The sequence below is a fragment of the Limanda limanda genome, chromosome 16 (assembly GCF_963576545.1).
Source record: "Limanda limanda chromosome 16, fLimLim1.1, whole genome shotgun sequence".
Lineage (NCBI taxonomy): Eukaryota > Metazoa > Chordata > Actinopteri > Pleuronectiformes > Pleuronectidae > Limanda > Limanda limanda.
Genome location: NC_083651.1, coordinates 20,045,634 through 20,062,179, shown reverse-complemented (window position 1 = coordinate 20,062,179; position 16,546 = coordinate 20,045,634). Strand labels below are relative to the sequence as shown.

Sequence of the window (16,546 nt, the reverse complement as noted above, 5' to 3'; positions counted from 1 at the left end):
TTGTTGCATGCTTCACACTCCGGCAGCCCTCTAAATCCCAGGGACAAGTCCAAAGTAAACAACAGAACGGCGAGCAGCATATAGATAAGCCGTGATATCAGTTGCTCATCTTAAAACAGATCTTGAATACACAACATGGTCTTTCAGAATGTATTTGGCATCGATGCGGAAAAGCAATAAATGAAAATCAATGCGTTCATTAGGGCATTAAACTAATTTTTCTCTTTGAATAACCCTCATAATTGCTGAGCTGCTGCTTAACCTTGTTTGTGTGAAAAATCTACGACCAGAGTGCAGGAGGGAGACGGAAAAGAGTGAAGGCCGTATGTGAATGGCTCTCAAAGAGGTAAAAGGTGAGGATACCGACCACTTTTCTAATTTCCCAGCCACACTGGGAATCATTCCAGCCCCATACAGCCAAGAGAGCTCTGTCACAGAAGCCAATAATTGGAAAATCACAGCCAGTTCTCCAAATTATCCCCAATACACCAAGGTAATTTAGCTGCGTCTGAGCACCAGCTACTCCAGCTTATAAAAAAGGGTACCTGTTATAATGTCTTAAATAAGGAGAAAATGGAGGAAAGTTTTCATGTTAAAGAACACCTTTTCACCATTATTTATGTCATAATATCATTCTTTTTATAAAGTATAAGTATAAATGTTACACGCCGACACAAGCTATATCTTTTCATTATATTCAATCTGGCATTAGACACAAATCCATCCCTGTTGCTTTGTATTTTTACTCATACATTTCATTATTTATTCATAATATTGACATTTGCATGTCAGTCTAATGTCTCTGTTGTTATCTGCAATGTTGTATTCATTATTGTCATTGATCGCTTAATAAAGATATGTTACAAAACTATTATGTATGTGCTGTTGTCTTTAATTGTTTTTGTGTAGCTGGGTTGTATCTTTATTTACTGGCATGTCTTTGCTCTTGTTTTTTGTGCTTAATTTTTTTATTTTGTAAATCTATCAGTTGAATGTACCTATCACATTTACAAAAAATATCTTTGTTCTAATTATTTGAGCATCTAATTCTATGTGAGCAAAATCGTTTTATATTTAGTAATCTTACTTTTGACCCAGGTTGTGTTTGTTGTTGGATTTTAGAAGAACTATACCCAAGGTCGACCTACTGGCTTTTCCGCAGCTGCCTGTTTTCCTCTGTTGACACAGTTTGCTCAATCCTGTAGGAGAGAGAAACATTTTGTTAAATATTGTGTCATTATATGCTGTTGGGTTCAATTGTTTTTGTGTGGCTTGATTGGATCTTCACCTGAGTGTCTACTATGCGTGTGGGTTTTCCATCTGTCACAATCACAGCACTTGGAACATATTGCCTATTATATTCATACGGATACTTTAATTCCTTTAACCCCAGATATTATGATACACAGCTATTTTACTAATTTTACTCGAAGCATTTCACTTATACTAATAAGTCAAAAAAATACATTAATACTTTATCAATTAAGTATAATCATTGATTATTCTATTCCAGGTTATGCAGGTAGTTGCATTTGAGAAGTAGAACTTTACTCAAGGTCGACTTACTGGCTTTTCCTTTGTTGACAAAGGTTGCTCAATCCTGGTGGAGAGAGAAACATTTTGTTAAATATTGTGTCATTATATGCTGTTGTGTTAATTTGTTTTTTTTTGTGGCTTGATTTGATCTTCACCTGAGTGTCTATGCGTGTGGGTTTTCCATCTGTCACAATCACAGCACTTGGAATATATTGCCTATTACATTCATACCGATACTTTAATTAATGTAACCCCAGATATTATGATACAAAGCTATTTTAACTAATTTTACTAGAAGCATTTCACTTTATACTAATAAGTAAAAACAAAACAAAAAAAAAATACATTCATGCTTTATCAATTAAGTATAATCATTGATTCTTTTATTCCAGGTTATGCAGGTAGTTAGAGAAGTAAAACTTTACTCAAGGTCGATTTACTGGCTTTCTTGCAGCTCTTGGTCTTCCTCTGCATTTTGTTCATTCCATATAGGGAGAGAGAGGAATTAGTAGTAAGTATATTGTTTCATTACTTATTCTTCTAGATCTGAAGAAGATGTCAAATCACATAGCTTCTTCGAGGAACGACGCTGCAGGATGTTGACCTTTGATCCCATACGTCACGGCGGAGTTGAACCAATCAGGGCGCTCGTTGTTGAGAAGTGTCCGGGTTTCTCGGAGGCTGCTACCCTCTCGTCAACATGGTGAGTGCTGCCATGCAGACTAACTCTTTATTCACAATGAAGTTAGCACCAGAAGCAGACGAGAGTTGATCTGTGAACTTCCTCCGTTCGGCCGGTCTCCGTCTCTCCGCCTCCGCGTCGCTAAAACCACGCTGTGCGTCCCAGGGAACCACGGGTTAGCACACCGAGTTAGCATTAAGCTAACATAGCGGCAAACGTATAGCGTCATGGTGCAGACTATGTCCTGGAATCCAGGGTTACCGTACAGCAAAAGTACAAACTACTACACACCGCTGGTTAAGATAGCAAACAACATACGTCATTCCACGTATACGCCAACTAAAACTTTGGGTCGGTTTTAGGTTTGTTGAAGCTAGCTGTATAGTTAGCTAGCTTAGCCCTCACGTTAGCTGTGGCACCTCCACACTCCACCAGCATCTAGACAGGGTCCCCAGTCATTCAGATGGAATACATGTGATGATACTGGTTTCCCGGTGTGGGATCGTCACTGTGATGGGAAGTGAGAAATCTGAAGTCTGTTTGTTTTCAATGAGAATCAACGGGAGCCTAATGGACAAAGACAATCTGTGTCAGACACAGTTAGCATTGTGGCTAAAAGTGACGATATACTGAGCCGGTGGTTTAATGGTGAAGTGGATGTATTTGCGCCCATTTAATACAATATAACCATTTAAAGTAAAAACATTGTTAAGCCAAGTCACCACAGATATTATCTTTAATAACTGTATATTTCTAAAAGACTTCTGTAAAGTCCTGGTGCACCAATATGAAACCAGTGCATGTTAATAACACCCCTGCAGTAGGTTTACTGTAATGTTTTTTTTGGGAGGTATTGATTCAATTGTATGATTTATTTTGTGGTACTTTTCAACTGTATTTCATTACAAGAGATGTATCTTAAATCTATATTTATGTTATACACCCTGTACTAATGTGTAATAATACTACAAATGGAATTTCCTACCCTCATTTGACTCATTTTAATTTTAAACATTCAACACATCATAAAGTGTTCTCTTATTGTCCTAATCCATAGAGATATTTAAGTTGTATGTACTTAAATCACAGACCTTTAGTTCAGCCTGTTGACTAATATTATATTGAGAAAATCGAATTCAACCAAACTTTTAAGTGATATTGAAAAAGCCGTTAAGCTGTGTTGAATATTTTCACAACTGGCTGCTGTGAGTTCACTGACTCTGGTGTTTCTCATTCACGACAGTCTGCATCGGAGGTTAATAATGGCCCGAGTCAAGCGCCACCTTATCCAGGTGTACCGCCCTCAGGGATGCCTCCCCTGTTTGTAAGTCAGTGACAGAGATGTGACTATTAGCTTTCCTCCTCTTGTTTCCCATTGTCATAGAGGGCTGATATGAACTTGTTAAATATTAAAAGTTTTCATCCATGTTTCATTTGATCTAATGCCTCTTTTCTCTCTTTAACCTGATGTTTTGGTCAGATGGGACCACCTGGAATACCGCCTCATTTCCCTCCAATGGGAATGCCTATGGGACAGCGACCTCCCAGCATGACTCCTATGCCTCCTGGAATAATACCACCGGGTATAATGCCACCTATGGGGGCACCTCCAATGGGACAGGTTAGCCTTGTTCCAAGCTCAAAGATTTTTTTGTTTGTTTTTTTACAACGTCATCAGCTGGTGGAGCCAATGTCTGCAGCTATGAATATAAAATCCAAGTTGCAATCAATGGTTTTCTATATACAGATAGTTCCTTCATTTCTAAGGAACCGAGGCAGCTGTGTTTCCTTTTATATTGTTGTAATTATTCTATATTTTATTTATTTTCATATTATACTTGCAGAATTTACTTAAAGCGAGCAAACATGTTTTGATTCCAGACACCACACATTTGCAACATGCTATAAATAAACGTTTTTAAAGTATAAATGTTAAATCAGTGCTTCTTATCCCATAAAAACAAACAGCGATCCTCATGCTGAACTCATGGCACATATCATTCAAACACTGCACTGTTTAGTTATTTGAAAGAGAAATAAACCAAATCAGATAAGAATGCAGAACATCCAGCAAAGAGGCTTTGTTCTGAAGGGGGAAATGAAGACGAGCTAATTCAAGAAAAATCCGCAGTCGACAAGATTTAAGCTACTGATTGAGTTTTCTGGAATTTCACTCACAGTATAGTTAAGATCTTATCTTGCTTTTGTGTTGTTTTAAACCATTGCCATTGGTTGTCTGAATACTGCTGAAATATTCACAAGATCTTAAAAATCCATTTAATTAAAGCAAAGACGTCACATTAATTAAGCATATGTGATCCTGTAATGGGGGGGGGGGGGGGGGTCGGTGTTTAATTAAAGTGTCAGCAGTACAACTCTTGGAGCTGGTGTGGGGATTCTAGTTTGGAGTGTCGCTGCCGCGGCACAGGTTGTAATCTGTGGTATCACACAGTAAATAAGCTCAGCAGACACTGTTTCAGTCGCACATCATCGCATGCATCCTTCCGCATAGACACCAACTCCCTGGTCTCACACTGTGTCTGATACCTGAACCTGCACTAGGTGGGATGGAAATGACCGGTAAATATTTCATGATGCTTCTTTTATTAGATGCCAGGCATGATGCCACCCATGATGCCAGGGATGATGATGCCCCCTCGCATGCCAGCTGCGGCCGTGCAGCCAACGGGACCGGTAAATCTCCTAACCACCTTCTCATCAGTGCTCTGCTTCACACGTCTCAAAAATACACTGTGAATCTGTGAACGGCTAAATGAAGCACTTGCACAGCCAAGTAACACCTCTGTTAGATGTGACCCGATTTCGCTCCATTAATTAATCTGTATATTCTTAACCACAGCTAAAAAACTAAATTAAATATAGTGTTTAACCAAAAGGAAAACGAACACCATGTGCTGTTTGTCCCTCACTTCTTTGGTTTTGGTTCAACTGTGAAAAACTAAAACGTAATGAGCTTGTGAGCCCTTCACTCCTGATGTTCTGCTCATTTTTCTTTTTACCGAGGATCAAACTATTTATTCAAGTGAGCAGTTTGGTCTGACAGCTGTAGAGATCATAAGACAAGCACTTAATCAATACGAGCTTATCGTGAATATATTTTTGCATCATTAGAGTGCAGAGTTTTGTGTTAATGACGAAAACTTTGTCAGCTACCGAGAATTATGAGTTTGTATTCCCAGATGGACTCATCAATCATCTGTAGAGAGATGTAAACTTCTGGATTTGTCAGTGTTTCCTGTGAAAATATTATACTAATTAATTTGTCTTCTCCACAGCCGGGTGTTGACTCCACAGGTAAGATATTTGATTAGCTGTATTATGTAAATCATATTCTTCCAAATGTTGTGTTCATTAAAGCACAGGTTCTGACTGCGTTTGTGTTTTTATCCTCCCAGCTGCTGCACCCGGAACAGCTGTAAGTCTGATATATTTCTTTGTTTACAAGCAGTAATGTCATATTTACAATTTTTAGCTCTCATCATTTGCTCCAATTTTATGCCTTTTATTTGTTATTTCGTCTTTGCAGGGTACCACAAATGGATCTCCACCGGAAGATCAGCCAAAGAAGGTTTGTGTTTACAGAAAATATAAAGATTGATGTGAAAGAATTGACAGATTTAACTGGTGAAAGTGTTTATATAGAATCAAAGTTGGGCTGGGCAATTAACCAAACCGACGTTTATAACCAAGTTAATTTAGTTCATGTTGGTTAATTCAATTAATGCTTTCCCAAGTTCGTGCATTCACAAACTTCTGGGTTTCCGCTATGTTTATTTAGCAGTGGCGAACCCCGGGTACCTTGTTGTACCTTATAAATCCCCCCCACTCTCTCCCGTACTGACCAGAGCTCACTATACAGACATTATTAGGACACCTACACGACTCAGGGTGTTAGGCATAAGATAATCGTTCATTAATTGTAATAGGTAAAAGTTTGAAATGATGCCTAGCTCTAAAGCAAAGTAAAATGGGATCTTGCTTGGTTTCTTTTTTTTTATGACTGAAACAGCTGATTCTGTTGTGTTTTGCTTTCTCAGAAGTCTCTGTGGACCGAGCACAAATCTCTTGATGGCAAAACCTACTTCTACAACACAGAGACCAAGCAGTCCACGTGGGAGAAACCGGATGATCTCAAATCTCCTGCAGAAGTAAAAACCTTTATCTCTTTCATAACAGATTTAATGTCCACTTCCTCAGAAAGTTTCTTTATCAGAAGTGTAAAATGCCCTGCCTGCAGTGTCTCTCATACCAAATGCAAGTAGATGAATTGCATATACTTAATAAAATAGATATCTCTTTGTCAGGTGCATCCTAAATTGCACAAGCTATCTCAGTACATTTTAGCCCAACTGACAGACTTTAACCTTTTGTTTTTCCCCGCTTTTAGCAAATGCTGTCTAGATGCCCTTGGAAGGAGTTCAAGTCCGACACAGGGAAGCCTTATTATTACAACTCTCAGACAAAGGAGTCCAGATGGACCAAACCCAAAGACCTGGAGGATCTGGAAGGTAAAGAGCTGCTGTCTGATGATGTCGGACCTGTTTTGATGTTCCATGCTGCGTTTTAACAGCATGATGAACGGCAGCCCGCAGGCATTTTCAGAGGATGGCACCATGCATTAGAGGGGCATTACTGATAGCACAAAAATACAGGAGCATGTGGAGGCTGGTTCAGTTACTTTATCTCTGTGCTGGTCTCCTATCTGCAGCAAGCTTTGAAATGAATACAAGAAGCATAACTACTATTTTCTTGTTTCTCTTCCAGCTATGATCAAAGCAGAGGAGAATGGGTAAGAGCTACTTGTTACAAATAGTTAGAAGTTTTCAAAACCAAACATATTTTTTCAGATGGTAGCCCACTCAGTCAGTTATATTATCCTCATATTCTAAAAACCATCATTATCTGATTCCAGAACGGCAGAGGCGATGGTCCCCAGCGTCACCACAGCACCTCCTGCAATGCAGGCAGATAATACAGCTGCTATGGCGACTGTAATGGAAGTGGAAACTGCTACAGCGGTCCCAGAAGAAAACCTCTCCCAGGCGGCTGTGCAATTCACAGCTGAGGTCAAGACTGCAGACGCTCCTGTTCCCATGTCAGAGAGCGCAGCTGCCACAGAGGCCGCAGCCAGGTAAACAAAAGGCGTCTGATACCGAGACAGGTACCGTCTCCTTCACACATGCAGGGTCACAGTGACACTGGGTTTTTCTTTGCACCAACCTCTCAACTAAACACACTCAAGGATGAGGATATTTAATGTAGGTGATAAATGCTTGTTGTGTTGGATTTTCAACCGAGTGAATCACATTTCCATTTTGTATTAAATACAGTGTTGAAGTCCCAAAGGAAGAACGGCCCGAACTTCAGAAGAAAACCTACAAGTGGAACACAAAAGAAGAGGCCAAGCAGGCCTTCAAAGAGCTGCTGAAGGAGAAGGTGAGACCGAGTGACAAGTGGGTTTAACCTGTCAAGGAACTGGAGGCCGTCCGTTGTGACAGGCTGAGCTGGTCCTGTAAGGATGTACTGAATGTAACTTGACAGTTAACTGGTCAAAATACAAAAACTTCCATCTGCTTATATCAAACATTAGTATCCATTAACATGCTCTAAGCTGTGACCCACACCAAGAGTAATGCAGTGTGACTACATGTCTGCATGTGTCGCTGCAGCTGTTAGACTGAAGCTGGTGGAGAAAATAGAGTAAACGTTCCTCTAAACAATCTGTAGTATAAACAATCATGATTATCTGACCATTTCTACGATTTAAGAATTTGGGCTTTGCATCAAACCCATACTACAGCTCACTCATTAACTTAACACCAACAAGTGTTTTGTTGATCGAGTTGTGTAACCTTAATAAATACATATTTATCAGATTTTTAATGCCTGATGTGTTTACAGTACACACTTTGCATTCTGATCCGGATCTAATCCCTGTCCTTCCTCATGAGCCTCCGGGGGGGCTGAGCACGATTGTCGCTGCTTCTGATGTGTTGTGTGTGCGTTTGGTCGCAAGGTGGCCCGGCACCACCCACCTGGAAGGCTGCTATATTTAGGCTCTTTTTAATTTTGTTCACAAAGCACTCCTCTGAGATTGCTTGCCATTTCCTGCAAGATCTTAATGGCTCTGTCTTGATGATTAGCTTTATTGGATCATGGGGCTGGCTGGGATTAAGACAGTGAGAGAAAGTGGCATGCCTCAGTGAGTTAGAATAACTGTGACAGCCGACAAGATGCAGGCACGTGGAGAAATCAGTCCATAATGGATGAAGCAGTCACTCCCAGGGTGAGGCAAATGGGAGAAGGGGCACTTCTCTGAATTATTGCCACTTCACATCTCTTAACGGGCATCTATTAGTAACTAAGAAAATGTGTTAACTTCTCAGAGACAACGCAGCATGACTCATTGTTCCTCCTCCTGTCTCGTGTGCTTTCAGTAACAAAGGATGATAAAACCGTCCACGTGTTTTGATCTATTGTTTGAAATTTCCCATTTTAAATGTAACAATTTGATTTGAGCGTTCATTCTATCATGACCTACTCTCTGTATTTCAGGGTGTGTCCTCAAACTCCTCCTGGGAACAGGCCATGAAAATGATTATCAACGATCCTCGCTACAGGTACAGGCTACTCCACCATGATCACTTCATCCCAATTACTCTGCGCCTAACCAGCCGACCTCTCACCTCCTGTTTCTCTCTTTCCCTTATCCACAAAGTGCACTTCCCAAACTGAGTGAGAAGAAGCAGGCGTTTAATGCTTACAAAGTCCAGACAGAGAAGGAAGAAAAGGAGGAGGCCAGAATTAAATACAAGGAGTCCAAAGAAACCTTTCAGAGGTTTTTGGAAAACCACGACAAGATGACATCAACCACCAGATACAAGTAGGTGCTGCAGTGAAGCCACAGTAAATGTTTTGCTTTCCCCCCCATTGATTTATCGTTCCCCAGAATTGTCAATATGATTATGCAGATGAGATGACTGAAAGGCCAACGGTGGCTCTTGCATGACATCGTGTCGTTACAGCACCGTTGGCTTTCCCTTCAACTCCTGTGACCTGTTAAGCTCATCACATGCTCTTTGAATCACCATCACTGTGTCGCTATGTTATAATTTAGTGAGTGAGGGCTACATTTGCTAGTTCAAATTGTAGATTCATTAAATATTGCATTCAACATGTAGGGAGGAGAAACATCAGGCCTGTAACATTAAACATGTTCCAGTTCTGATGCTTGATCTTGCATGATGCAACACCCAGTTCCCCCTGTTTGCATTGGGTGAGAGTCACTATGACGGAGGAGAGAGAGACAGATTGACTGGTGACCTTGACAACGAGCCAGTTCCAGAGTTCAGCTGGTTATGGGGTTGTGGCGATGACTGGGGCTGCGATCTGGGATGGAACACAACAGGCGGTCGGAGAGTCACAGCAAGACTCTGTGTCTGGTTCCTTAAATTAAAAACCTCATTTACCATTTACACTGCGTTGAACCACTTCCTCTGACTCTTCACAGCAACGAGTTTTGAGAAGCATTTATGAAAAGTGCACATCATGGTGGATAACTTCCTAAAATCGGTACTTTGTAAGTTATTATTAAGACTTCAGGAGCTATGAAACTTACTATACACAATCTAATGGCTTGCATTAATGCATTTGTTAAAGATCAATTTGGGCTGTGAAATACTGCCCCCATGTGGGCTGTTGTGTGAAATTATCCTAAATATGTGTCTGTGTGTACTTGTGATGTAGGAAAGCGGAACAGATGTTTTGTGAGCAGGAGGTGTGGAGCTGCGTTCCAGAGAGAGACAGACTGGAGATCTATGAAGATGTGTTGTTCTACCTCGCAAAGAAAGAGAAGGTACGAGTTTGGACTCAAGCTCAGCCAAGTCTTTTTAAAGCTCTATAAAGACTTAGCAATATTATGTAGAACCATTTATCTTCCTGTCTTCATCTGCCAGGAGTTTTGGAAATAGCTAAATTAACTCTTGTTTCCTTGTTTGTTTCCTGTTTCCAGGAACAAGCCAAGCAGCTGAGAAAGAGGAACTGGGAAGCTCTGAAGAACATCCTGGACAACATGGCTAACGTCACCTACCGCACCACCTGGTCCGAGGCCCAGCAGTACCTGCTGGATAACCCCACGTTCGCTGAAGACGAGGAGCTGCAGAGTATGAGCACAGATATTCTCAGTCTTAAATTATTTGTACTCTTGGGTTGTCGTAGTCATAAATTCCCTTAGTTCTATGCAGCTGGTGATAGTGTTGTCATCTGCTGACAGATATGGACAAGGAGGATGCCCTCATCTGTTTTGAGGAGCACATCCGGGCGCTGGAGAAGGAGGAGGAGGAAGAGAAACAGAAGACTCTTCTCAGGGAGAGGAGACGCCAACGCAAGAACAGAGAGTCATTCCAGGTGAGAGGGCACAGATATTTACAATCGTATTGGAGGTTACTGTGTCAGGGAAATTACTGGCATATTCTATTTATTTATTCATGGTCTATTTGACTGTTTTCCCTCAGAAATTCTTGGATGAGCTCCACGACCATGGGCAGCTTCACTCCATGTCTGCCTGGATGGAGATGTACCCGACCCTGAGCTCTGACATCCGCTTTGCCAACATGCTGGGCCAGCCGGGTAAGAGGCAGCTCACAGCGCACGTGGCTTCACGAGCTGAACGCTGTGACATACGTGTGTGTGACATGCAGACAACAGCACGTGTCATCAACATAGACACTCACACAGCTCAGGGTGTAAATACTGTATGAAACACAGCAGTGCACTGTTAAGTAACTTTATTGTTAATCACATTCACCTAACATTTCCTTTTATGTCTTAACTTTAATTGGATTGACTTCAATGTTTTTTACATTCTTGTGTGACCTTTTTTGACCCTTTTCCTTTAATGTATAAAATAATAACAACTTAATCACGTCCACTGTGCAGGTTCCACTCCCCTGGATCTGTTTAAATTTTACGTGGAAGACTTAAAGGCTCGTTACCACGACGAGAAAAGAATCATCAAGGATATTCTTAAGGTGAGAATCTTCGACCTTATGTACACTTCAGATCAGCATATATCACAGGCTCCTCTGAGAGCTTTGTTATGATGCAGATATGCATCATACATATACATCAGCTTCTACAAGGTATTTGTTTCATTTCCCTCCTCAAGGACAAAGGCTTCCTGGTTGAAGTGAACACCAGCTTTGATGACTTTGGATCAGTCATCAGCTCAGATAAGAGAGCCACCACACTGGACGCAGGAAACATAAAGCTGGCCTTCAACAGCGTAAGACTGCTTTCCTTTCCGTTTCCCTCCCGAGCTTTATTAGATGTCCTTCGTATAATCTGTTCAGTCTATTGCAATTTAATGTGCCGCCTCTGCCAGACATTTACACCAATTAATATTAATATATTATTACTAAATGTTTTGATGCACACTGTACAATAATATTAAGAGGTGCTAAAATGTTTCTATCCTCCCAATTTCCAGACCTGAGGGCAGCAGGAAACTCATGAATACATTTCTGTGTAGTAAAGGAAACCAGCACTACCTCTGTTCTAAAGCATAATCAAATGTGTACGGATGTAGTGACTGGATAATTCTAGTTACTGAGTTTAAGGTGTAAGAAGTTGACTACTTTAGCTCCATATGACTCGTGAGCACGGGTTATCATGTTACATTGTAGAAAATTCTACGTTATGGGAATGCATTCTTCCTGTTGTTAACCCAGTTCTTTCTGTGTAGTTACTGGAGAAGGCTGAAGCCAGAGAGAGGGAGCGAGAAAAGGAGGAGGCCCGGAAAATGAAAAGGAAAGAAGCAGCCTTCAAGAACATGCTGAAACAGGCCACGCCACCGCTGGAGCCAGAGACCTCCTGGGAGGGGGTACGTCTCTCGTGTGAAAGATACTGTTACAGTTACTCAGCACCAACTGTTTTCTATTCACATCTCTCTCTGTCTCTTGCTCTCTTAATAAATAGTAGGAGGTTGTCTTTCAGGTTTTATTATACTCAGTGTCGTAACATACTCTTTTAATATTTTAGGTAAGAGAGAGATTCTTAAAAGAATCTGCTTTTGAGGACGTGACTCTGGAGTCAGAGAGGAAACGGATATTCAAAGATTTCATGCACGTCCTGGAGGTAAGATGGTCCTGACGATGAGAAGAGGCTGAATTTATCACCCGAGATGATGATGTCGTTGAACATGTTATTTATCATTTTAACAGCACGAATGCCAACATCATCACTCCAAGACGAAGAAGCACTCGAAGAAATCCAAGAAGCACCACAGGAAACGCTCCCGCTCTCGATCGGTCAGTAATCCTCACCTCTGAAACGAGACAATGAGCCGTGAGCAAACGGTTTATTGATCAATATCCCCCCCCCCCTTATATCACGGCCTGGCCATCTCTAAATTACCCGACTGTAATGTTTTGACAGGGTTCGGAGTCTGAGGAAGACGAATATCACAAAAAGAAAAAGAGGTCACAGTCCAAATCCCCCTCTGAACGCTCCTCCAGTGGAGAATCTGGTGAGTGCTTTTCACAGCCTAGTGAATCTATTCATCATCATATAGAAGCAGCTCAGTGTTGTTGACATTTACTGACATTTTCTGCATAAAAACCAGAGAGAAGCTACAAAAAATCCAAGAAACACAAGAAGAAGGGCAAGAAGAGGCGCCACAAGTCTGTGAGTATACAGAAAACAACCAGAAACCAATATATATATATATAAAATATGAGTCTTTGTACACTGACTGTAATTGTGTCAAACAGGGATCACCGGAATCTGAAGTAGAGAAGAAAGGACGAGAGCGCGATGGGAAGCGCGAAAAAGATCTAGAGAAAGATAAAGAGAACGACAAGTCCAGAGGGAAATCTCACTCCGAGTCTAAACAGAAGTCTCCTAAAAGGAAAGCTGCCAAGGAGGAGGTATATTTCCTTTATTTATATATATATATATATACATGCACATACATATATATATATTATTTCAATTCCACCTATGTTAATCTCTTAAATGTTGTTACATGAAAAAAAACAGTTCATAATGACCTCAGTCAATTTTATTATTTGTATAGTTTTGTCTACATTGACCTATTTTTTATCTTTTGTTACAATTATGGCTAAAATGCTATTTTTAATTGGATAAAAATGTTGGCCCCCAACCAGCCACTAGTTTGGGAACCAGTATTTTTTCTAAGTAGTCCCACCCCTGGCGTTTCTAAATATGATGTCATTTTAGTATCTTGTGTGTGGGGGAACTTTTTGTTTACCAGACAAAAAGTTGCCTGCATCACTTTTGCAGGCAACTGACTCTTGTTTAGGACATTTTCTGTAACAGTTTACTTCCAATCTTTCAAAGTTGATGTCATCACTTAATCTTTGTGTCTTCCTTCAGGGCGGCTGGGACACGTCAGGTAGTGAACTGAGTGAAGGAGAGCTGGAGAAGAGAAGAAGAACTTTACTAGAACAGCTGGATGCACCTTGATGATCACACTTCTGCTGCCTTTCTGTTGCATTAGTTCACTTCTGCCAACATGCATTCCCCTTCAGGCTCAACTGACTGAGAGATAACACCCTCCAATGATTATTTAAAGGGAATAGGCTTCGCTGAACCTGTGAACACACTTAATGATAAATAATTTGATATCAGGAATAGCTGATCGATTGTTAATGTCAGGTCGTCCTTTTGTGGCTTGTTATCTCTGAGCATCTTTTAGTTGACTGTAGTTGTACATGTTCCCCATTGCCTCATTTTTATATTCGATTAAAGTCATATCTTAAGGTCTGTCTGTGTCTCTCAACAGGAAATGAAAACAAACGTTTGCAATAATAATATTACAGATTTGATCAACTCTAACTGCAGCTGTTTTCTTGAAGAATGATCCAAAAAGGTTTTAGTTGTTAAAATTGATTTACTGGAATTAAACAAGACAAACATTTTTTTGTGGATACCAAAGTAGTTCAGGAGGGTCGAAGGTTTTCTTAATCTTATCTGCTCATCTTTGCTTCAAGTGACAACTTGTCAAAATTTGAGGAAACTCTAAAGGTTGAATAAAAAAATAAAAAACTGCACAATATGATTCAACAGTACGAAATGCCTCTCCCTTGCTCAAGAAGAGAATCGATTTTCCTGCCGAATGCAGCCTTTGATTGATTCCACTCCTGAATGATCACACACTTCATCACACACTTTCCAACACCATACTGAGAAAAACTGTTCCATAGGGTGTAATACGGGAGAGGATGATGGAAGGTAAACATTGAGAAACCCTTCACATTCTTTGACAACAGAAGCAGGAAGCTCTGCCTGCTCCCCACCTCTCTGCTCATGTCTCAGCAAAGCAGCCGGTGGAACATCCAGAATAACCTTATTGGACGTGTATGTGTGTGTGCTCAATTTTGAGTATATACTATTTAGAGAATGGGGTTTTGTGTTTTGAAAAATTCAGATAGACTTATGCCTTAAGTATATTTAAGCGCAAATACTTTGACAAGTAGAAAAGGTGAAGCGATACTTGGGAGTACATTTCGTCTTTTTATTTGTACTTTACTTAAAGGTTGTGTGTAGGATTTAGTGACATCTAGTGGTGAAATTGCATGTTGCAGCTGGACACCTTTCACCTCACCCTTGCCTTCCAAACATGAAAGTAAACCTGTGGTATCCTTCAGTTGTCATAAACTCAAAAGGTGTTTAGTTTGTCCAGTTTGGGCTACTTTAAAAAACATGGCGACCTCAGAGAGGACCTGCTCCTGATGTAAATGTAAAAATAAAGTATTTAAATAGTGAAGGGCCATTCTAGGGTAAAGAAAACAATTCATACAATTTAGATGAAACATCTCTAAGTTTATTTGATGTTCACTTTCTGCCAACAAATCCCTTTCCTCTAAATCTTACACACTGAATCTTTAATGTTGGAGTCACCATCACGTCCTGTCCCAGCAGAAAGCTGATAGTATCCAGTGTTCTGTGGATTCTCACCAATCCCCAACTTCAAGAAGAGAATGAGACAAAGTCAATGTAAATAGTTTATTTGATCATATTCATGGAAATCTCATATCACCTAATTAAAAAAAAAAGAACAAAAAATGCTTGTTATTTTGTAATAAGCGCAATAAACTGCCTAAAATACATTTCTGGTGAAAGTTTAAAAAAAACATGCCAGTATTATCCAGTTAGAGAAATTACACTATTACAGACGGTGTAGTTAAAGAGAGACGGAGATGATTACAAGGTGCATCACTGAGCCACATTCCAGCCCATCATCACAGGTCAACCAACAGAAACCAGTTTAATGTTTAACAACGAGTCCAGTTACATGAGCGTGTCGTCGCTGGGTTTGAAGCACGTGACATCAACCCACAAACTGTGTGATCCTGCTTCATAACAGGAGTTCACTCACTACTGTAGATTCCCGGCTGCATTTGGCTTCATTAAATATACAAAAGAAAAAAAAAAATATGGAAACAAAAAAACAAATCTATAAGTTAAAATAACATTCAAGTTGTATAGCACAAGGCGATGAAAACTTTTGTTTAAACAATATGTACAATATTAACCATCTGGTAAAATGTGAAAAGGGAAAATAAAAAAACATGGTTTGTAGCAAAATATCTGTACATTTAGGAAACTTTTTTGTTTATTTGTTTTCTTCTGTTTCGCCGTCGCTCGAATGACTCGACGGAAACATGAGCTTAAAGGAATCTTTTCAGTGGTTAAATACTATACATTTAAAATTACAATAAAGTGAGCAGACACAGTAGCCTGGAGAATGATTAACCTGTAAATACAACGATGGGTTATATCCAGTTTTGTCAATGAGATCATCGAGTCTTTCGTGCAGTTTATACTCTTGGTAACTTGTTCCCGTAAACCAGTGAAACTTCTGTGTTGTCACAGAAACGAATGGTAAAGTTTAGTGGAACTGGGCGTCTTCTTCTATGGATTAAGAGCGACAGAGTCAGACTTCAGTAGCCACTGATCAGTATGAAGAGATTTGATGGATATGATTCACATTCACTCGGGCCCTGTCCTGATACGCTTTCTTTATCCAGCTTCACTTAACCTAACGTTGTCCCGGTAACCTGTACAAACCAGGTTCAACATATCCAGGATATCGGTTCTTTATCCAGCTCAACTTAACCCAACATCGTCCTGGTAACCTGTGTTTGCGGGTTCAGGAGGAGTAACCACGGTGATTTATTCCAGTAAGAAGTGAACCAGGTTCGTAGGACTTAAAACTCAGAGATTTAAAACTCAAGTTACCTCAATAACAGCAAAGCCTAGGCCCTAGGTCTTGTTTTGAAAAAT

General features: G+C 40.2%; 1 protein-coding gene across 2 annotated transcripts; it reads left to right on the top strand.

The window, feature by feature from the left end:
* The first annotated feature begins 2,179 nt into the window (after window positions 1-2,179).
* prpf40a (PRP40 pre-mRNA processing factor 40 homolog A) lies at window positions 2,180-14,323 on the top strand. 2 transcript variants are annotated; one of them, XM_061088259.1, is made up of 27 exons: window positions 2,186-2,239; window positions 3,462-3,542; window positions 3,699-3,839; window positions 4,829-4,912; window positions 5,515-5,533; window positions 5,635-5,654; window positions 5,766-5,807; window positions 6,277-6,387; window positions 6,627-6,747; window positions 7,004-7,028; window positions 7,152-7,370; window positions 7,570-7,675; window positions 8,795-8,859; window positions 8,958-9,122; window positions 9,986-10,094; window positions 10,251-10,401; window positions 10,512-10,645; window positions 10,753-10,867; window positions 11,177-11,268; window positions 11,406-11,522; window positions 11,982-12,119; window positions 12,278-12,373; window positions 12,460-12,546; window positions 12,674-12,764; window positions 12,861-12,922; window positions 13,009-13,164; window positions 13,634-14,323. In XM_061088259.1, the coding sequence occupies exons 1-27, from the start codon at window positions 2,237-2,239 to the stop codon at window positions 13,721-13,723; spliced, it is 2,640 nt and encodes an 879-aa protein (XP_060944242.1). In that variant the 5' UTR covers window positions 2,186-2,236; the 3' UTR covers window positions 13,724-14,323. The 2 variants fall into 2 exon arrangements, with proteins under 2 accessions (XP_060944243.1, XP_060944242.1); XM_061088260.1 differs by lacking the exon at window positions 3,462-3,542 and having other exon boundaries at window positions 2,180-2,239.
* Window positions 14,324-16,546: the final 2,223 nt, after the last annotated feature.

Coding starts and splice junctions, on each gene's coding strand:
- prpf40a (XM_061088259.1), top strand. Junction 11,523..11,981: donor TAAAGCTGGCCTTCAACAGC/GTAAGACTGCTT, acceptor CTTTCTGTGTAG/TTACTGGAGAAGGCTGAAGC. Junction 13,165..13,633: donor GGAAAGCTGCCAAGGAGGAG/GTATATTTCCTT, acceptor GTCTTCCTTCAG/GGCGGCTGGGACACGTCAGG.